This window comes from Coregonus lavaretus, assembly GCF_964263955.1.
Source record: "Coregonus lavaretus genome assembly, contig: HAP1_SCAFFOLD_3073, whole genome shotgun sequence".
Lineage (NCBI taxonomy): Eukaryota > Metazoa > Chordata > Actinopteri > Salmoniformes > Salmonidae > Coregonus > Coregonus lavaretus.
The window spans coordinates 1-20928 of NW_028160835.1; the positions used below are offsets into that span (position 1 = coordinate 1).

The 20928-nt window shown below is 45.0% G+C and overlaps 1 protein-coding gene across 1 annotated transcript; it reads left to right on the top strand.

Annotated features, from left to right (window-relative positions):
* Positions 1–192: 192 nt before the first annotated feature.
* Positions 193–19347, top strand: LOC311121398 (serine/threonine-protein kinase WNK2-like; the record flags this gene model as incomplete). The annotated part of the gene is given in 18 exon segments (XM_084195896.1): positions 193–353; positions 782–1002; positions 1004–1307; positions 6113–6448; positions 7512–7561; positions 8275–8437; positions 8524–8640; positions 9290–9460; positions 9822–9873; positions 10482–10580; positions 10962–11737; positions 12131–12182; positions 12329–12402; positions 12641–13278; positions 13599–13831; positions 14107–14325; positions 18160–18458; positions 18628–19347. Coding segments are annotated over 18 exon segments (4286 nt in total), but the record flags the coding sequence as incomplete, so codon positions are not given.
* Positions 19348–20928: the final 1581 nt, after the last annotated feature.

Consider the following 20928-nt stretch of genomic DNA (forward strand, 5'->3'; position numbering starts at 1 on the left):
CTCTCTCTGTGTTTCGCTCTCTCTCTCTCTCTCTCTCTCTCTCTCTGTGTTTCGCTCTCTCTCTCTCTCTCTCTCTCTCTCTCTCTCTCTCTCTCTCTCTGTGTTTCGCTCTCTCTCTCTCTCTCTCTCTCTGTCTGTCTGTCTGTCTGTGTTTCGTTCTCTCTTGTTCGCACTCTCGTACTCTGTCTGTAGAATCTCCCTGCGGTCAAAGCCTTCCCCAGCACCACCAATCATTATGTAGTCTGCCTGCCCAGGCACTGCCTCCTCAGCAGCCATTGGCTCAGGCCTCTGTCCCTCTGCAGTTGCAGCCACTACAGATGTCCACTTCTCTGCCACCAACACACCTTTCCCAGGTAACCCCTCCCTCTCAATTTCACTGCTACCTGGGATGGATTGTCCTTTATTCATTGTCTCTCTTTTTTTGGTACCATACTGTATGTAGCCAACTCTATGTACGTAGATGTGCTAATTACATTTGGCCACTAAAGTTGATCTTTTTAACTGTTGACCTCTCAAGCTTAGAGGACTTTGGTTCTTAGTTGAGTATAGCTTGGGGTATCTCTTGCTTTGTGTCTAATGGCATACTATACCCAATATAGTGCAGTGCTTTGGTCAAAAGCTGTGCACTATATTAGGAATATGGTATTTTTTGCAATTTGCCTTTTGCTTGCCTGATCGGTTTGCAGTATAGAACATAATTGGAAATGCTAATGGGTTCCATACTCCAGACCCTGGTGTCTGATTGCTTTCATATTCTACCCTTTTCTTCTCCTCCTCCCAGTTTCCCTCACCGTATCCCAACATCCAAGTGGTGACCTCTCTGGCTGGATGTGACTCCTACCCTCACCCCTGCCCTGTTCCCCAGTCCTACCCCTCCTCCACTGCCCCCTCTCTGCCCCCTCTCTACCTCTCCACAGGCCAGCCTGCCACTCTGCCCCCCTCTGTCTCGCCCCTCGCCACCCTGCATATAGGGAATGCTCTGGTGCCGCCCACCTCAGTGCCCTATACCCTCACCCAAAACCCTGCTGGCCATGGCAGCACCCACACTGCCACAGCACCTGCAGATGTACCCCGCTGTTTTGCAACAGTGTGTTATGCCACACACACAGCCACACACACAGCTCCCCACTCACACACACCCTGACTCACTGCCTGAACAACAGAACACACAACTGCAGAATACACACCACAAGAACCCAAACCCTGCTGCCATATCCCTACCTGTTCAACACAACACACACCCCACATACTCACACCCTGCCGCTGCACCTGAGCTTGCTCTGCACAGCTCGCAGCCATTAAGACAGGTAAATATGCAGTGCCTTCAGAAGGTATTCATACCCCTTAATGTATTCCACATTTTGTTGTTACAGCCTGAATTCAAAATTGATTAAATATATTTTTTTCTCTCACCCATCTACCCAAATACATACATACCTAATTTGCATAAAGTTTTCACACTCCTGAGTCAATACTTCGTAGAAGAACCTTTGGTAGCGATTACAGCTGTGAGTCTTTCTGGGTAAGTCTCTAAGGGCTTTCCACACCTGGATTGTGCAATGTAAAATTCTTCAAGCTCTGTCAAGTTGGTTGTTGATCATTGCAGCCATTTTCAAGTCTTGCCATAGATTTTCAAGTAGATTTACATTACCAGTCAAAAGTTTTAGAACACCTACTCATTCCAGGATTTTTCTTTATTTTTACTATTTTCTACATTGTAGAATAATAGTGAAGACATCAAAACTATGAAATAACACATGGAATCATATAGTAACCAAAAAAGTGTTAAACAAATCAAAATATATTTTATATTTGAGATTCTTCAAAGTAGCCACCCTTTGCCTTGCTGACAGCTTTGCACACTCTTGGCATTCTCTCAACCAGCTTCATGAGGTAGTCAACTGGAATGCATTTCAATTAACAGGTGTGCCTTGTTAAAAGTTAATTTGTGGAATTTCTTTCCTTCTTAATGCATTTGAGCCAATCAGTTGTGTTGTGACAAGGTAGGGGGGGTATACAGAAGATAGCCCTATTTGGTAAAAGACCAAGTCCATATTATGGCAAGAACAGCTCAAATAAGCAAAGAGAAACTACAGTCCATCATTACTTTAAGACATGAAGGTCAGTTAATCCGGAAAATTTCAAGAACTTTGAAAGTTTCTTCAAGTGCAGTCGCAAAAACCATCAAGCGCTATGATGAAACTGACTCTCATGAGGACCGCCACAGGAAAGGAAGACCCAGAGTTACCTCTGCTGCAGAGGATAAGTTCATTAGAGTTAACTGCACCTCAGATTGTAGCCCAAATAAATGCTTCACAGAGTTCAAGTAGCAGACACATCTCAACATCAACTGTTCAGAGGAAACTGCGTGAATCAGGCCTTCATGGTCGAATTGCTGCAAAGAAACCACTACTAAAGGACACCAATAAGAAGAAGAGACTTGTTTGGGCCAAGAAACACGAGCAATGGACATTAGACCGGTGGAAATCTATCCTTTGGTCTGATTCCAACCGCTGTGTCTTTGTGAGACGCAGAGTAGGTGAATGGATGATCTCCGCATGTGTGGTTCCCACCGTGAAGCATGGAGGAGGAGGTGTGGTGGTGCTTTACTGGTGACAATGTGATTTATTTAGAATTCAAGGCACACTTAACCAGCATGGCTATCACAGCATACTGCAGCGATACGCCATCCCATCAGGTTTGTGCTTAGTAGGACTAGCATTGGTTTTTCAACAGGACAATGACCCAATACACCTCCAGGCTGTGTAAGGGCTATTTGACCAAGAAGGCGAGTGATGGAGTGCTGCATCAGATGACCTGGCCTCCACAATCACCCGACCTCAAAACCCAATTGAGATGGTTTGGGATGAGTTGGACCGCAGAGTGAAGGAAAAGCAGCTAACAAGTGTTCAGCATATGTGGGAACTCCTTCAAGACTGTTGGAAAAGCATTCCTTATGAAGCTGGTTGAGAGAAGGCCAAGAGTGTGCAAAGCTGTCATCAAGGCAAAGGGTGGCTACTTTGAAGAATCTAAATATTTATATTTGATTTGTTTAACACTTTTTGGGTTACTAGATGATTCCATATGTGTTATTTCATAGATTTGATGTCTTCACTATTATTCTACAATGTAGAAAATAGTAAAAATAAAGAAAAACCCTTGAATCAGTAGGTGTGTCCAAACTTTTCACTGGTACTGTAAGTCAAAACTGTATCTCGGCCACTCAGGGACAGTCACTGTCTTCTTGGTAAGCAACTCCAGTGTAGATTAGGCCTTGTGTTTTAGGTTATTGTCCTGCTGGCTGAACTCCAGTGTAGATTTGGCCTTGTGTTTTAGGTTATTGTCCTGCTGAAAGGTGAATTTATCTCCCAGAGTCTGGTGGGAAGCAGACTGAACCAGGTTTTCCTCTAGGATTTTGCCTTTGCTTAGCTTCATTCCGTTTCTTTTTTATCCTGAAAAACTCCCCAGTCCTTAGTGATTACAAGTATACCCATAATATGACTATGCTTGGAAATATGGATGGTGGTACTCAGTAATGTGTTGAATTGTATTTGCCCCAAACATAACATTTGTATTCAGGACAAAAAGTTAATTGCTTTACCACATTTTTTGCAGTATTACTTTAATACCTTTTTTCAAACAGGATGATATGTTTTGGAATATGTAACTACAATGTTGTTGATCCATTCTTAGTATTCTCCTATCACAGCCATTTAACTCTGTAACTGTTTTAAAGTCACCACTGGCCTCATGGTGAAATCCCTGAGCGGTTTCCTTCCTCTCTGGCAACTGTGTTAGGAGAGACGCCTGTATCTTTGTAGTGACTGGGTGTATTGATAAACCATCAAAAGTGTAAATAATAACTTCACCATGCTCAAAGGCATATTCAATGTATTTTTTTATTTGTATCCATCTACCAATGGATGCTCTTCTTTGCGAGGCATTGGAAAACCTCCCTGGTCTTTGTGGTTGAATCTGTGTTTGAAATTCACAGCTTGATTGCGGGACCTTACAGATCATTGTATGTGTAGGGTACAGAGATGAGGTAGTCATTCAAAAATCATGTTAAACACTATTATTGCACACAGTGAGTCCATGCAACTTATTATGACTTGTTAAGCAAATGTTTTATCCTGAACTTATTTAGGCTTGCCATAACAAAGCGGTTGAATAGGTATTGACTTGACATTTTAGCTTTTCATTTTTAATTAACTAATTAAATTTCTAAAAACATAATTCCACTTTGACATTATGGGATATTGTGTGTAGGCCAGTGAAAACAAATCTCAATTTAATCAATTTTATATTCAGGCTGTAACACAACAAAATGTGGAAAAAAATCAAGGGGGTTGAATACTTTCTGAAGGCACTGTAAGAGGGCTGGAATTGAACAAAGGTTTTTGTGGTATAACGGGAGTCGGGAACCGCATCTGTGTTTTTGCATACCTACAGTTGAAGTCGGAAGTTTACATACACCTTCGCCAAATACATTTAAACTCAGTTTTTCACAATTCTTGACATAATCCTAGTAAAAAGTCCCTGTCTTAGGTCAGTTAGGATCACCACTTTATTTTAAGAATGTGAAATGTCAGAATAATAGTAGAGTGATTTATTTCAGCTTTTATTTCTTTCATCACATTCCCAGTGGGTCAGAAGTTTACATACACTCAATTAGTATTTGGTAGCATTGCCTATAAATTGTTTAACTTGGGTCAAACGTTTTGGGTAGCCTTCCACAAGCTTCCCACAATAAGTTGGGGGAATTTTGGCCCATTCCTCCTGACAGAGCTGATATAACTGAGTCAGGTTTGTAGGCCTCCTTGCTCGCACATTCCTTTTCAGTTCTGCCCACACATTTTCTATAGGGCTTTGTGATGGCCACTCCAATACCTTGGCTTTGTTGTCCTTAAGCCATTTTGCCACAACTTTGGAAGTATGCTTGGGGTCATTGTCCATTTGGAAGACCCATTTACGACCAAGCTTTAACTTCCTGACTGATGTCTTGAGATGTTGCTTCAATATATCCACATAATTTTCCTTCCTTATGATGCCATCTATTTTGTGAAGTGCACGAGTCCCTCCTGCAGCAAAGCACCCCCACAGCATGATGCTGCCAGCCCGGTGCTTCACGGTTGGGATGGTGTTCTTCGCCTTGCAAGCTACCCCCCTTTTCCTCCAAACACAATTATGGTCATTATGGCCATAGGACATTTCTCCAAAAAGTAGGATCTTTGTCCCCATGTGCAGTTGCAAACCGTAGTCTGGCTTTTTTTATGGCGGATTTGGAGTAGTGGCTTCTTCCTTGCTGAGCGGCCTTTCAGGTTATGACGATATAGGACTCGTTTACTGTGGATATAGATACTTTTGTACCTGTTCCCTCCAGCATCTTCACAAGGTCCTTTGCTGTTGTTCTGGGATTGATTTGCACTTTTCGCACCAAAGTACGTTCATCTCTAGGAGACAGAACGCGTCTCCTTCCTGAGTGGTATGACGGCTGCGTGGTCCCATGGTGTTTATACTTGTGTACTATTGTTTGTACAGATGAATGTGGTACCTTCAGGCGTTTGGAAATTGCTCCGAAGGATGAACCAGACTTGTGGAGGTCTACAATTTATTTTCTGAGGTCTTGGCTGATTTATTTTGATTTTCCCATGATGTCAAGCAAAGAGGCACTGAGTTTGAATGTAGGCCTTGAAATACATCCACAGGTACACCTCCAATTGACTCAAATTACGTCAATTAGCCTATCAGAAGCTTCTAAAGCCATGACATCATTTTCTGGAATTTTCCAAGCTGTTTAAAGGCACAGTCAACTTAGTGTATGTAAACTTCTGACCCACTGGAATTGTGATACAGTGGATTCTAAGTGAAATAATCTGTGTGTAAACAATTGTTTGAAAAATTACTTGTGTCATCCACAAAGTAGATGTCCTAACCGACTTGCCAAAACGAGTTTTAATGACTCCAACCTAAGTGTATGTAAACTTCCGACTTCAACTGTAGCTATTATTTTTGTGTGTATATTTTTGTAGACATGATAATGTGAACGCATGTTCATGTGGCGTCCTCCCCTACTATAATATATTTAGTGTGTTCCCCTCTACCTCAGCAGGTCCAGCAGCAGACCCAGCTTCCAGATCCACTCCCCCCCTCCCAGCCTACCCAGCCTGCAGTTTTCTCCTCTCCCATACATAGTGGGCTGGGCACAGTCACTGTCGCAGCCCAGCTTGACCTGAAGCAGAACGTCAGCCAAACCCAGTCTCAGCTTCAGGCGCAAGGCCACAACCAGAGCCAACCCCAGGTTCCAGTGCCGCAGCCACCTGTCTCCCAGACTGCAGGCCCTGGGCCTGCCATCACCAGCTTGACTCAGCAGAACCAGGCCAGTGCCAGCAGCAGCACAGGGACCACGGTCACCTCGGCACAGCCTCTAACAGAGTCCAATCTGGAGGTATGGAGGACTGACCTGACCTATACGTCCACACCCTAAGCCCTCAAATCTCCCCCCTCTCAGTCCTTCAAATCTCCCTTCTCTCAGCCCCTCCGACCCTCCCTCTACCTGTTCCTCAAACAACATCACCAATATCCCTGCACGCCAAATATCCTCCCCAACCATCCGTTGGTTAAGTTGTGCCTTTTTGGTTGCGTATGCTCCTAAAATATTTTGCTGTGCGACCTGGAATTGTTATTTTGGAGCACCAGTGCACCTAGAAAAAAAATCACCCAGATAATAATTGTTGTAATGATTAGGCTTCGCTGTGCCACTGTTTCCGAGTTCCCTAAAGAAAAAAAGTGCTACAAATAATAGGCTTGTTTCTAGCCCAAAACTTGTCCCATATTATCACGCATAAACCATGACGTGGGCCATTCTAAAACTAATCGCGGGACATTAACCATTTGTTTACACCTTATTCAAATCAAATCAAGTTGTATTTGTCACATGCGCCGAATACAACAGGTGCAGACCTTACAGTAAAATGCTTACTTACAAGACCTAACCAACAATGCAGTTTTAAGATAAATAAGTGTTAAGTAAACAATAGATAAGAAAAAAGTAAAAGCAGTAAAATAACAGTAACAATAACAGTAGCGAGGCCATATACAGGGGGTACCGGTACAGAGTCAATGTGCGGGGGCACCGGTTATCAGTCATGTTATCTCATTGGCTAACTAGCTAACAACCTGGTAACTTTACCAGTATATCTAAACATTTGGGGGCACAGAATGAAAGGATAGCTTCTTTTCAGGAGATCAATAATCATAGCAAGCTGACAGATCTCTTGCGCGTCGTCACTCTTAAATAGACGGTGTAACATTTTAAATGTAATGCATCTCAATAGGAAATTGTGCTTTTTACACGTTGTAGAAACTTAATATTCCACAACTCTCCCTCATGTCCGTTTCTGACCTAACTAATAATGACACATTCCATGTTCCCACTCTCTGTTCACAGCATGAACAGCCCTTCATCCTGTTGGACTGACTTTGTTTGTTTGTTTTTGTTTTGTCTGCAGGATCCTGGTGCAGAGAAGCAGGCTTCAGGGGCCAGCTACTCCTACGACAGGTAGGATGGCTATCTTCTGATGGCTATCTGGTGCAGAGATTTGGTGGTGTGGTAGGAGACTTTTTCAGTGATGCCTATCATCCTCCTCTCTCAGGATGAGGGTAATCTAACAACCATGGTAAGAGGTTCGGTGGTGTGGCATCAGTGGTAGTTGCTTAGCAACGGGCATCCCAGAGACCTCACTTAGGGTTTTGGTGAGTGCTAGCAGAGAGCGAGTGTTGCCCAGGCTTGTTGTGGTGGTTGATGAATGAGATGAACAGAGGGATTGAGTGTTGTGTACCGCAGGGAATGCAGCCTGGTTTTCTGGGCATGTGTTCTGAGCTGTTCCATTGTCTAGGACTATAGTATATAGGCCTACCAATTTGGCAACGGGGAAATCTGGATACTGTTTCTGCTCCCTAATTGAATTGTTAAGAACTGTGTGTAACAAGACCCTTGTATCGTTTTATGATGAACAATTTCCCTTGAAGCAGAAAGTGTGTGCAGGCTTTCCCTCATTCCACCACCTGGTTTAGTTTTGATTTTGATATGCATAGATCGTTAACTTTTGGTGCACAGCTGACCCTTAAAGTGCATATCGGAGAAGTGTGCACACTGTTCAATGCTCTGGTTTAGTGCAGGATTTTAGGACTGTCTCAACCCATTGCATTTGAGTTTATGCATGAGTTGGTTGATTTTTCCATAACATGGTCTCCCGCTCTTCTGTAACCCAGTGTGAACTCAGATGCCACCTCAGGGAAGGAGATGAGCGACGGTAATGAGGGGACACACGGGTCAGGGAAGGGCGAGGGGAAGGTCCGGAAACCCCACCGCCGCTCCACACGCACCCGCTCACGCCAGGAGAAGATCAACAAGCCCAAACTCAGCATGCTCAACGTGAGTACAGCACACACATACAGAGTCTAGGATCAATCTGCACACCACACATCCATGTCTCTGACCTCTGTTCCTCCCTGGTACAGTTGTGTAACACAGGGGATAAGATGGTGGAGTGTCAGCTGGAGACCCACAATCACAAGATGGTCACCTTCAAGTTTGACCTGGACGGAGACGCACCTGAGGAGATTGCCACTTACATGGTACCATTAGTGGAAACACTTGCAATGGCACATAAGCCATGAGAATTGTGGATAAAAAAAAGTATTTGTTCCTTACATACACTTCTACAGGCTTTTGAAACACAAGCACAGACACACTGACTGACACCCCCACACACAAACTTGTGTACTCCTGAATATCCTTATAAACATCCACTTGTGACGTGGGGCTGCTGCACCTACACAGATGCACAGAGTAGCTCCAAAAAATTTCCACGACGCCCCAGAGCTACCCAAACTGTGTGTGTGCTCTCTCTGCCTGCTAGCTCTTAGTGAGGGAGATGCTCTTTCATGTCTCAAGGCACTGAAACTCCCTATGATGCTGTTCTTTTCCACTGCATTGCAGCAAAACTCTCTCCTCTCTCTCTAAAAATTCCAGCCCTGTTCATTTTTTGTACGTGGATTAATATTTTATTGCACATAATTTTTTTGTTTCATTCCCCCAACATCTATAGAGGTTTCCAAAACTGATGCCTCTGGCCCAGTTTTGGAAAGGCAGGTTTCAAACACTTTTTAGTGACTTATTCAATTCACGTAGGCCTAGTCCAATATTTATCGAAGAAAAGTATTTTTATTATCAACTTTTAAGGGGATCTAATACTGACGGATGGTCTCTCTCTCGGTCTGTCAGGTGGAGAATGACTTCATCCTGCTCCTGGAGAAGGAGATGTTTATAGAGCAGCTGAAGGACATTGTGGACAAGGCTGAGGATATGCTGAGTGAAGACACTGAGGGGGAGAGGAGCTCTGACCACGCGGGCAGTCCTCAACAGAGCCACGGAGCAGTCATACTGGGGGGAGAGGTGAGGAGGGGGGGACAGGGGATTTAGGGCTAACAGAGTTGGAGTAAAGGTAATGGTGCAGGATGGGGGAGAGTTGGGGGGATTTGGGGATAACAGAGTTTGGGGGAGAGTTAAGGGTGCAGGATGGGGGGAGATGGCAGGTGGCATCTTTAAAACACTCTCAAGATGACTGTGAGCAGGGCTGCCAACAAACCACTGCCACGATAGAACCGTTGTTGCTGATGAGACACTTTTAGCTAACCTAATTTGTCATTCGGGGGCCAACATGGTGACATTGTTGAGAGAATCCTTTCAAGCTTCATTGTCTAGAAGTTATACTCTTTTAGCACCAGCCATTTATAACGATACTCTCCCTTTCTAGGGTTCAAAGACTGCTACACCTAATTCACCACAGCTTGTTTACCAGCAGAACGGTAAGGCTTCGTTACCTCCTGGCCACATTGTGTGCAGGCTTTTGCTCAAGCCCAGCTGTAACACATCGATTCAGAAAATCAACTAATCATGGTCTTCAAATGAGTTTTAATTATGTATGTTAGAGATAAGCGGGAACAAAATCCCTGCACTCGCTGAGTTCTTCCAGGACCACTAATCTTCTAGCTTATCTCAACCCACTACAGATGCATTACATAGCACATTACAGCCTCTCTGTGAACCTCAGACACAGCAGATTAGAATGTTCTGGGAGGTTATTGTTGTCAGGAGTGGAGATGATGAGGGTGACTGGTTGTTTCATAGGGACTTCAATCTCTCTTTAGCTCTCAATCGCTCTCTTTCACATCTCTCTGTCCTATCGTCCCTCAGTCCTATCTTTTCATGTCTCCCCCAATCAATCTCTCTATCCCCCCATTCTCTTCCTCTGAACATAATTTGATAGTTGATAGACATTTGTGAGCATCTCTCTTTTTCTCCCTCTATTTGCAGTTAATCTGAATTTGAGTGCATGTTTCTCATTCTCTAACTCTATTCTGTTGCTAGTAGATCTGTGTCTATGAGTGTGTCTTTGTCTCTGTGTACTTGGCAGTCCTCCACACTGGGAAGCGCTGGTTCATTATCTGCCCCGTGGCCGAAACGCCCACACCAGACAGGGAGAAGACCTCATCAGACACCTCTACAGCCAAGGGTACACACACACACACACACACACACACACACACACACACACACACACACACACACACACACACACCTGGGTGAATAAAGCAGCATATTAGTGTCTTTGTGTAGTGCTGTGTGTGTCTGTGTGAATGAACTAATGAGTGTGTGTTGTATGTGCTGTGTAGGGGTCAGTTATGTAATGCCAGTGTTGCAGTGGCTCTGAGCTGTGGTGAAGGGCAGGCTTTGTGCTCCAACTGACAGAGCTCTGATGGGGGAAGACAAGTGATGATGTAATACCCTCACACAACCACAGGACATCCATCTCCTTGACGCCACTCTTTTATTTCATCATTTCTCTTTCTTTAACTCCTTCTCTTCTCTCTCTTCCCTGCTCTCTCCGCTACAGAGGCTCCTGTTACGTCATTGTCTAGGTCCAGCTGCAGTACTACTCCTCCTGTTCCTGCCCTGACCACCATAGCCCCTACTCCAGCCCCCTCTGCCCTCCCTGCACCTCAGAGCTCTGCCCAGCCTCAGGGCCCCAATGTGGGCATGGCCAGAATGCAACAGCCCCAGGCCTCTGGAACCAAATCCACCACCACCAATACTACCACTGCTGCCATGGGCCGCCACGCGCCCTGTGTCTCCATGGTAACAGACATCCCATGTTGCCCCATCGTTCCACCTGTGTCCCTGGACGTGAATGGGGCGGGACATAAAGGGGCAAGCGGCACTTCCTCCTGTCTACCCAATCAGGGGGCCAGCCTGTCAGGAGACCCGCCCCCTCCGCTGGGCTCCCACCAACCAGTGGTCTTGCAGCAGCCCTACGCCACACCCAGCATGGTGGGTGGAGGAGGTGGAGCCACAACACCGTCACAGCCCCAGAGTCCCGCCCAGCAGGCCTTCCAGCAGCAGGATGGACCTGGTGGATCCGGGAGTGGAGGTGGTGGGGGCCTGGGGGAGTCTGACGGAGAGGGCCCCCCCAGGGTGGAATTTGTGGACCGCACCATCAAGACTCTGGATGAGAAGCTGAGGAACCTGCTGTACCAGGAGTACGCCCCATCTGCTCCCTCCAGCACTGCCTCAGACCTCCAGGGCTCTAGCACAGAGGGGGTTAGCTCTCCCCCTGTCTCTGACAGCCAGACCACCACAGAGGAGGGGCTCCCCAGGAAGGGAGAGCTGCTGGTAAAGATGCACTGTGTGTGTGCGCATGCGTATTCCGATTAGGGCAGCCGCAGCGTTTGATCTGATGTCTGGGTCTGTGTGTGAATCCCTCATGTGAAATTGATTCAGCCATTGACTGTAATCACTGCCAATTATAACTCTGCCTTTAGTGAGACTGATACTACGTTTAGCAGAGGAAGTAGAGCTCAGGGTTGCTGGCCAGATAATCCATTATACTCTGCACCCATGGCAGTTTGATCTCTGATGGGCCCTGATGCGGGTTGTGTGGGTGGGATGGTAATTGATATATTTAGACACGGCAGGGGTCAGAGAAGGACAATGGCTAGACAAACACCCTGTAACCCTCATATACTATTGACCAAATAGTTTCCCCCCCTTTCTTTCCGCTCTCAGCCTCAGATCCCTGAGCGTACAGATAGTTTGGATACCCTGAGAGACTCTGCAGGTAAATAACATCCCAAAACACACTTTTTATATTAAATTATATTATCCTATGTATTGTGTGTCTATTTGGATTTGTATCCATTTCTGACTATTTAGGGTAGACCCTAAAGTGATTCAAATGTTTTAATGTTTCAATATTTTGTCAAGCCTGTAAAGGAGTGCTGAACAGAATAGACTTTATGGGCAGTTCCAGTTCCTATGGCTCCAAGAGCCGTTTTCAGGTAACTTTCTTCATCTCACTTTACCATAGCTAAACATTCTGAAATGAGAGACAAACTATCTTGAGTAAACCAAAGTTGACTTTTATTTTATTAAATGGAATTATTCTTTTGACGTATGTAATATTGTTCTCAAGATTTAGATCTAGTAAACAATGGAATCAGTTTATTCAATACGATATTAAATATTTAAATAGTTTATTAAGTTTCAATTTGATCATGGTCTTAACTCCACCTCCAGATCGTCCCCACTCCTCCGGATGTCATCCGTCGTTTAGAGAAGGGCAGAAGTCGCAGCACCTGCAGCTCCACGGCTCCCTCTAGTGGCTCGGGGGACTCTCACGCTGCAGCTGAGGGGGAGGGACGGCGAGACCAGGGGTGTTTGGCCGTGGGCAGGTTCTCAGTGATAACCACCGAAGAGGGGCCGGAAAACGCCCCCAAACCTCACTGTAGCCACCGCTACTCAGCCCCCCCAGACTTCTACCAGGACACCTCCAGCCCCAACGCCACCCCCACCCTGCTCCCACGCGCCCGCACTGCTGACGCTGCTACCAACTACTCCTTCCACTTCGACTCTGAGTCGGGGGAGGAGGACACCAGTAGTTTAGCCCCTCCCCCTGCACACCACAAGCCTCCGACCCAAGCACTCTCGGAACACAGCGGAAGTGACCTCATGAAGAGGGCGGTGGCCTTCCTGCGCCGCACGGGCCGCAGCAGCAGTGTGCATAGCTCTGATTCGCCGAGCCGGCAACCCGTGGTAGCGAACGGCCACGCCCTCTCGCCGCCTGGACCCGGCCACGCATCGTATGTCAGCAGTGACAACGATTCTGAGTTTGAGGACGCGGACATGAGGAAGGAGTTGCAGAGGCTGAGGGAAAGGTATGTGAACACACACACACACACACAAACACAAACACAAACACACACACACAAATATGAATTCATACATGCACAGGGTCAATGTTAACCCATGGAAATATAGCAAACTATCAACCACTGTAACCTTCATAGCCCTGGATAGGTTTGTAGCCCATTAAACACTGCAGAGAGGTTTAACTGCTAGTTATTATTATTACTACTAAGTTAGTGACATTTTAAAATTGTACGAGTCAATATAAACAACAGTTCCTCCCCCAGTTGGAGAGAAATGGAAAACATTCTTCTATATTATTGCATGTACATTTTATCTTCCTCCCCAGACACATAAAGGAGATCTCAGAGCTGCAGGCGTTCCAGAGGAGTGAGATAGAGCGTCTGTATAAAGAGCTGGGGAAAGCCCTGCCGCCTGGTTTAGGCCTGCTGCACGCTGCGCCCCCTAGTGGCCGCAGACGCAGGGCCAGTAAACACAAGCTGAAGGCGGGCAAGCTGCTCAACCCCACGGTGCAGCAGCTGAAAAACAACCTGAACGCCACCACTGCCGGTGAGAGGAAAGGTGTGTGTGGATGTGTCAGACTGTGGTAAGAAGAGGGGAGAGAGGTGTGATTGATAGAGGGGGATGAGGATAGGTGTGAGTGAGGAGGGAAAGAGTGAAAAATGTGAGTGTGAGGGGAGCGAGAGAAAGGTGTGTTTGTGAGCAGTCCTGAGAAATGGGAAATGAGTCTTGAGGCAGATTTGGGAGGATTGGAAATGTGGTAATAATAAAGAAAAATGTATCCCCAATTCACCATAAAGCTGGCTCTATGGCTTATCCAGTATTTCTCTCTGAAGGTGAGAGTGCACCGGGCTTGTCTGGCTCTCCAGCTAAGAGCTCCATTGTGTCTGACGGCTTGGCCCGCTCCAGTGGCAGCAGCAGTAGTACCAGCAGCACTCTGCCCAGCACGGCCCCAGAGCCCGTCCAAACCCAGCAGCCCTGCTCCCTCAAGGGCTCCCTCTCCTCTGACAGCATCTATGGTGGCGGCATGGCCACACACGAAGGCCCAGGGCAAGGTACCTACACATACATAAAGGACAAGGTATACACACTGTGGCATAGCACACACAGTACACATCCACATTGACGAATATCACACACATTTGGTGCATATCCGTACCTAAGAATGCGTCACACACACACACACACACACACACACACACACACACACACACACACACACACAGGATTCAATCAATATACCAAAAGCAAACACGCCCAAACACGTGTCACTCACTGAGGTGTGGACACATACTCAACACACTCATTTGTCCTGAGGAACACCTGAACAAGACCAACACAAGACCATCAGCTTAATCTGCTGTAGTATTCTAAACTCTAATATTCTAAGCTGCCTACATCGGAGGTCTCATAAGGGGACATGGTAATTGCTGCATTGCAAATAGTCATGTCTGTCAGTCTTTCATCCAAAGCAAATTTTTTTAGGCAAATATACATAAGGTGAGAGTTGCACCACACATGTCCCCTGTGCCAAAATACTGCCACTTACTGCATGACTGCTGAGGTGTCAATGGAAGCTATATTCAAGCACTGGTCCCAGATCAGTTTAACTCTCCTCATGGTAAAGTTCCGGATGGATTGGGGAAAGGTAACCTGCTCTCAGACCAGTGTATAGTGACAACTTGTCCCTATAGTGAATGTGAGGGCGGTCTCCTGTTGCTGGTTTAGCCCATGTGGCTGTACCCTGTACTGGTGCTGCTGCTGTTAGTGGTGGGGGTTTCTCATCCCAAGTCTCTGTGCACTTTTACAGAAGTGTCTCTCTTTGTTTCTTCTCTTCTTCCCTGTTATATTAATTTTGACAGGCTGGACGGTATACCACCAAACATCAGAGAGAGTGACCTATAAATCTAGTAGCAAACCACGTGCTAGATTCCTCAGTGGACCCGTGTCTCTGTCCATCTGTTTGTATTTGTTGTTTTCTACTTTTCCTCACACATCCCATCCCTCTCTCCTCTCTTTATTTCACCTCTTTATCTTTTCTCTCGACCAGATTGTTCTTTTGTATGTTTTTAGATAGTGGATCCTCCCCCCTCTTCCTCACGCTCTTCACCACTCCCTGTCCCCAACACAAGCATATGTTGGCCATTTTGTGTCCCTAACACAAGCCATTTTTTGTTTTGTCTTCATAGCTTTCTCCCCTCAGCCATAAGTTGTTTTGGGTTTAGACCTCCCTCCATACAAACGCTTTGTGCACTGCTTTAAACAGACTCCAAAAGCATCCCAGCTAACAACAAATATTCCCACAACTTTAGAGAACCTTCCCTTAAGAGTCTCATTAGGTAATTAACTAACGTTTTCATAGGAATGTTCCCGTGATGTGCAAGTAATATTTCCAAGAGAATATTCCTTTAATGTCAAATAGAACTTACCCCAGAACGTGGTTACCATGTTCTCAGAATATAAGATATTAATGTTCTAGACACGTTAAATGAGTATGTTCCAAGAATATTAATGTGTCCTGTTTTCTGTGGGTTAGGAGAATATTCCATCAACGTCCCACCAAACATACACAGCAACCATGTTCTGTGTATGTTTGATGTGACGTTGATGGAATATTCTCCTAACCCTCACAAAACTGGACACAGGAATGTTCTTGCAACATTCTCATGAAACGTGTCTAGAATATTAATATTGGCAACCATGTTCAGTGTATGTTTGGTGGAACGTTGGAATATTCTCATAACCCTCTGAAAACTGGACACATTAATGTTATTGCAACCTCCCATAAAACACGCCTAGAACATTAATGTTGTATATTCTGACAACATTGAAACCACATTCTAGATAAGTTCTCCTTGACATTAAGGGGATGTTCTAACTTTAACACCAAAACATGGTAAAAAGGTTCTCAGAAGGTTTTTGCTAACATAGTTAAAAGGAACATTCGATCTAACGAAAAACTGGACACTCAAACATTATGGGAACATTATGGGTTACATTACAAAAATATTCTCTCCTCCCTAGAATTGTTAGCTGGGATACTGTATTGTCATAGAGCTAGTCTTCTCCAAACATGGGCGATGCTAGATCCGAAACCTGAGTGAGAGTGTATCCTATGTGTGTGTGTTTTCATTTACTCACTTCCTTAATTATATATCTCGAATTGAGGCGCATCGGCCCACAACCCCTCTGTATACCAAGAGAAAAGCCAGCCCTCCCCCTGATAGCCCAGCCAGGTTCCAGAGAGGCTTGTGTTGGTTGCGGTCCCTCTCTCTGTCTCTCATATTTGGACTGGGAGGACGGTGCATGGTGCAGGCAGGGCACTGATGGAGACTGGCTCCTGCAAAAGGGCTGTATCATCAATATTATCTACTTTCTCCTCCTCTTCTTCTTCTCCCGCTTTACCTGCATGTCTTGATAAGTGCTGACTGATGTGCTCCGGCTATAGTATCTCTGTGCTCTTCAGTTTTGATTTTTTTGGTTCCTTTGTTATGTTTCACAGGCATTGTTGTACTTACTGGTAGTTGAACTGTTTTTAGAAATGAGCTTCAGGGGACTTGTTACTCAAGTAATTACAGTATTGATGATTCTGTGATTCAGCTCTCTACTCATCCAAAATATATATGAGAACAGCATAGCTTTACTATCAACACTGCATTGTAGAGTTGTATTTTCCATTGTAACCTTTAACATACCATGTAAAAATGTAAATAATACAAGCCTGGAGCCTAAAATATTGACAGTATTACTGAAACAATGACTTATTCCAAGTAAGTTTAAAGAAAAGTTTGAGACATGACAATAGGACAGGACAAGGATACTAGGAGCATAGAATGTGAAGGTCTGTTCAGGTACAGTGTTGACCTGCCCCACCTTACTGTGGACCAGTCTTCTTTAAACCCCCTGTACTGTACTCTACCACCATACCCAGGGCCTAGATCTCTCTTTCTGTTCTGTGCCTCGTTTATTTTATTTCCGTTAATGTTTTGGAATGACCGCACAATTGAATAGGAGCTAGTCTTTCCCCCACTCCCATTATGTCTCACTGATTTTAAACCCCCTTCTCCTTCTCTCCTCTCCACTCCTTTCTTCCTCTCCTCTCTCTCCCTAACTGATTTGATAGCTGTGTGTGGCTTTGAAGCAGCTTGTCCAGAGACCTGTGGTGTTTAGTGTGTCCCGGCCTAACTGTTTCTGTCTCTGTGCTGTTTTACCTTCTTATAGGGTCCACACTGAAACGACTATGTCTAGGCAAAGAGCGCAGTAGTAGTAACTATCTCATTTACTTTCTTCTTTCTCTGTCTTCGCTCTTTTTTTCTGTTTGCATGAGCACCCGTTTATATTCACGTGTTGAGTTTGGCACCGGAAATAAAACATAGCAGATGTTGTTGAAAATGTTGGGCACTGTTGCACAAGGAGTGTCACCATAGATTGATTTGAATCGTTTTTTGTATTTGGTAGTGCATGGCAGTGTTTGGCCTAAATGTCAGTGCGCTGAACAATGTGACTTGGTTGTTTGTATTAGCGTTAATGGTTTCTGTTTGTCTTACTGTGGTGGATCGGTTGGGTGGGTGGGTGGTTGGGATTCAACCATGCTGTAATCCTTTGGCTGCTAGGTTTGAGGAAAGAAATAACATTTGCTGACCAGTAAAATGAGATCACATTTCAACTTTCTCCAGAAAACGATTACCAATCAAAGGGACCTTTTTGAGGTCCACTGAAAAACAAAGAAACCAATTGTAGTTGGCCTATTTGATATTTGAGTAAATATACAGGCTGAAGGTAGTTAAAAGTGCCATAATGGACAACTGTAAAAGGCCTAACAAACAGCAGCCAATCGATTCCATCAGTAGGGTCTAACTGGGCAGAGTTTACAAATATTTCTGTTCTAGGGTCTTCTCACGGCGCCAGTGCAACTCAGACAGTGTCCAATCAGCAACAGCCACCAGCTGTTCCCACCCCTTCATCATCTCCTCAACCAATGGCGGCGCTAGCTCAGGTCCAGACGAACAACAGCAACAACAAGAAGCCAGGCACCTTCACGGATGACCTGCACAAGCTGGTAGATGATTGGACGAAGGAGACGCTGGCGGCCAATCAGCCACGGCCCTCTCTGAACCAGATCAAACAGCAGAGACGCAGGCAGGACCTGGAGGTCCGAGCCACGCCCCTGGGAGGAGCCACACAGGAGGTAAATGGCATAGAAAAACACATCAAAAGTCTGAAGAAGAGTATCACCAGTGTGATAAAACACTTTTGGAAGTTGCAGCTTACCTCGCTCTCTTTTACATTTTCATGCGAAAAACAGTTGACAAAAGTCCATGTACACAATGTTAAACATCCCCTTTTGGTTCTTCCAGGTGAGATGTGCCATCCTTCCAAACAAGTTCCAGCTGCCTCTGTCCTGCCCGCTGACAGCTGTAGGCCCAGCCATGCCCACTGACCTGGGCTCCAACCCCTCTGCCATGCTCCAGCCCGGGTACCTGGTACCAGCAGGTCCTTTTGGAGGGGTTGTGCCCGGCCCCCTGTACCCCCAGCAGTGGTCTAGTATGTCCAGCCCTGTGGGGATGATGGGGGCAACGGGAGGGATGCCCTACCCCACCATGGCCAACCCAGGGTTGCAGGCATACCCCCTTACCCTGCACAGCCCTGAGAACGGCCTTAACACCAGGACTACCTAATGTGACAGACAGCACTTTCCTGCACCGAGTAAACCCCCACCCCATCGCACCTGACGCTTAAAACAGACTGCCCCCGACTTTCCCCTCTATCCCAGCACCCTCACATCAGGACTGTCTAACTAACAGGTCTTACCTAATTCTGTGCTGATAACCTAACTCCACTCTGTCCCCCCTGGTTCTCACTCAAGGGTTACAATTGTAATGAAATCAAACTCTAATCACTTTTAATGGGGTGATGGGCCAGAAAATAGAATAAAGTAGGGTCTACACATTTAGATGCACCAACAAATGGCTTATGGGTCGTTCCACCTCAAAGCACAAGAAAGAGGATTTCGACAACCACCATCTCAGATTGTGCTAAAATAATTTATGTAGTTAGAAACGGATAAGATTAGCATTCCTGAAACATTTAGTTGAAGTATAATTTGATCTCTGAGAAATTAAGCTAATTAATTGCACACAAATTGGCCATTTTAATGTATAGGATTAATATCATCTTCAATAAATATAGGAGCTAACATCTGATTTGGACCATAATTATTCCTAACAATGAGTTAGACATGAGGAATCCAATAAGATTATCGAAGGCCACCCACGGACCCCCCACATCCCACCCCAACAACCAGTATACCCTATCAGTTCTCTATGTCTGACAAGTAGTATGGAGCTGTGGCTTGGATTATTGCTTCTTCATCCTATGTAATTTATTATTCCCTGTGAATCTATTGTTTTTTTCCCCTGCAGAGAAATGTGCCTTTTGAAGTTGCCTGCATTATTTACCATAAATTAGTGTGAAAGTACCAGGTTTTGCTCTCTAGATCCAACTGTTCCTGTTACAGCCACACCCTTTTATCAATTTCACTGGTATTTAGTGTTTATTAAAAGGATCACAACATTTTCTTTGCAACTTTGGGTAGAAAACCAAAAGCTTTTGCTTATGATGAAAATAAATTATGTGGTCATCCTCACAATTCAAGCCAGTCCTCCATGAAAGCAATTCAGTTTGTCCTTGTTTTCGGCTTAATATGTGTCCAGGAAACGGCACCTCAGTGTGTGGTTTATTCCCTTCCAAAAAGGTCTGGATTAGTTACTTGTGAACAAGCAAACCATTAGGCTACAGCAGTTGTAAAGGATTTCAATGTTATGGTCTCTAATGGTCTTCAATAGTAAAAGTGCCAAACACACTGTATAGTGTTTTGCAATGTTAATGGTGTTGCATTTAATGGAAATGTCACTTATCACACTACATATAGAGATGTTTTCTAATAATTGTATTGAAAAGCATACGACTGCCATGCAATGGTTTATAATTGTATTATTTTATTAGAGTTGTGACATTTGTCACTAGACCATTTCTCCATCAGTTTCTGCCTTGTAGGAAAAGTCTTCATATGAGAATTGCACCACAGGGATAGCCCTCTGAGAGCTGACATTTGTTGGACTATTTAAGGAGAGCTTGGTTGAAGCATTAGGTTGCTGAGAGAAAGACAAACTGAATTGCTTTCATGGAGGACTGGCTTGACTTATTTTCATCATGAGCAAAAGCTGTTGGTTTTCTATCTAAAGTTGCAAAGAAAATGTTGTGATCCATTTTATAAAAACAAGACACCAGAAAATTGATAAAGGGGTGTGGCAGGAGCAGGAATAGTGGCATCTAGTGGGCAAAACCTGGTACTTTCACACTAATTTATTACATTTACATTTTAGTCATTTAGCAGACGCTCTTATCCAGAGCGACTTACAGTTAGTGAGTGCATACATTAAAAAAAAATTGTTTTTCTCATACTGGCCCCCTGTGGGAATCGAACCCACAACCCTGGCGTTGCAAGCGCCATGCTCTACCAACTTAGCTACACGGGGCCCATGGTAAATAATGCAAGCAATGGCTAATTTCTCTGCAGGGAAAAAAACCCACCAGATTCACAGGGAATACATTACATAGGATGAAGAAGCAATACTCCAAGCCGCAGCTCAATACTA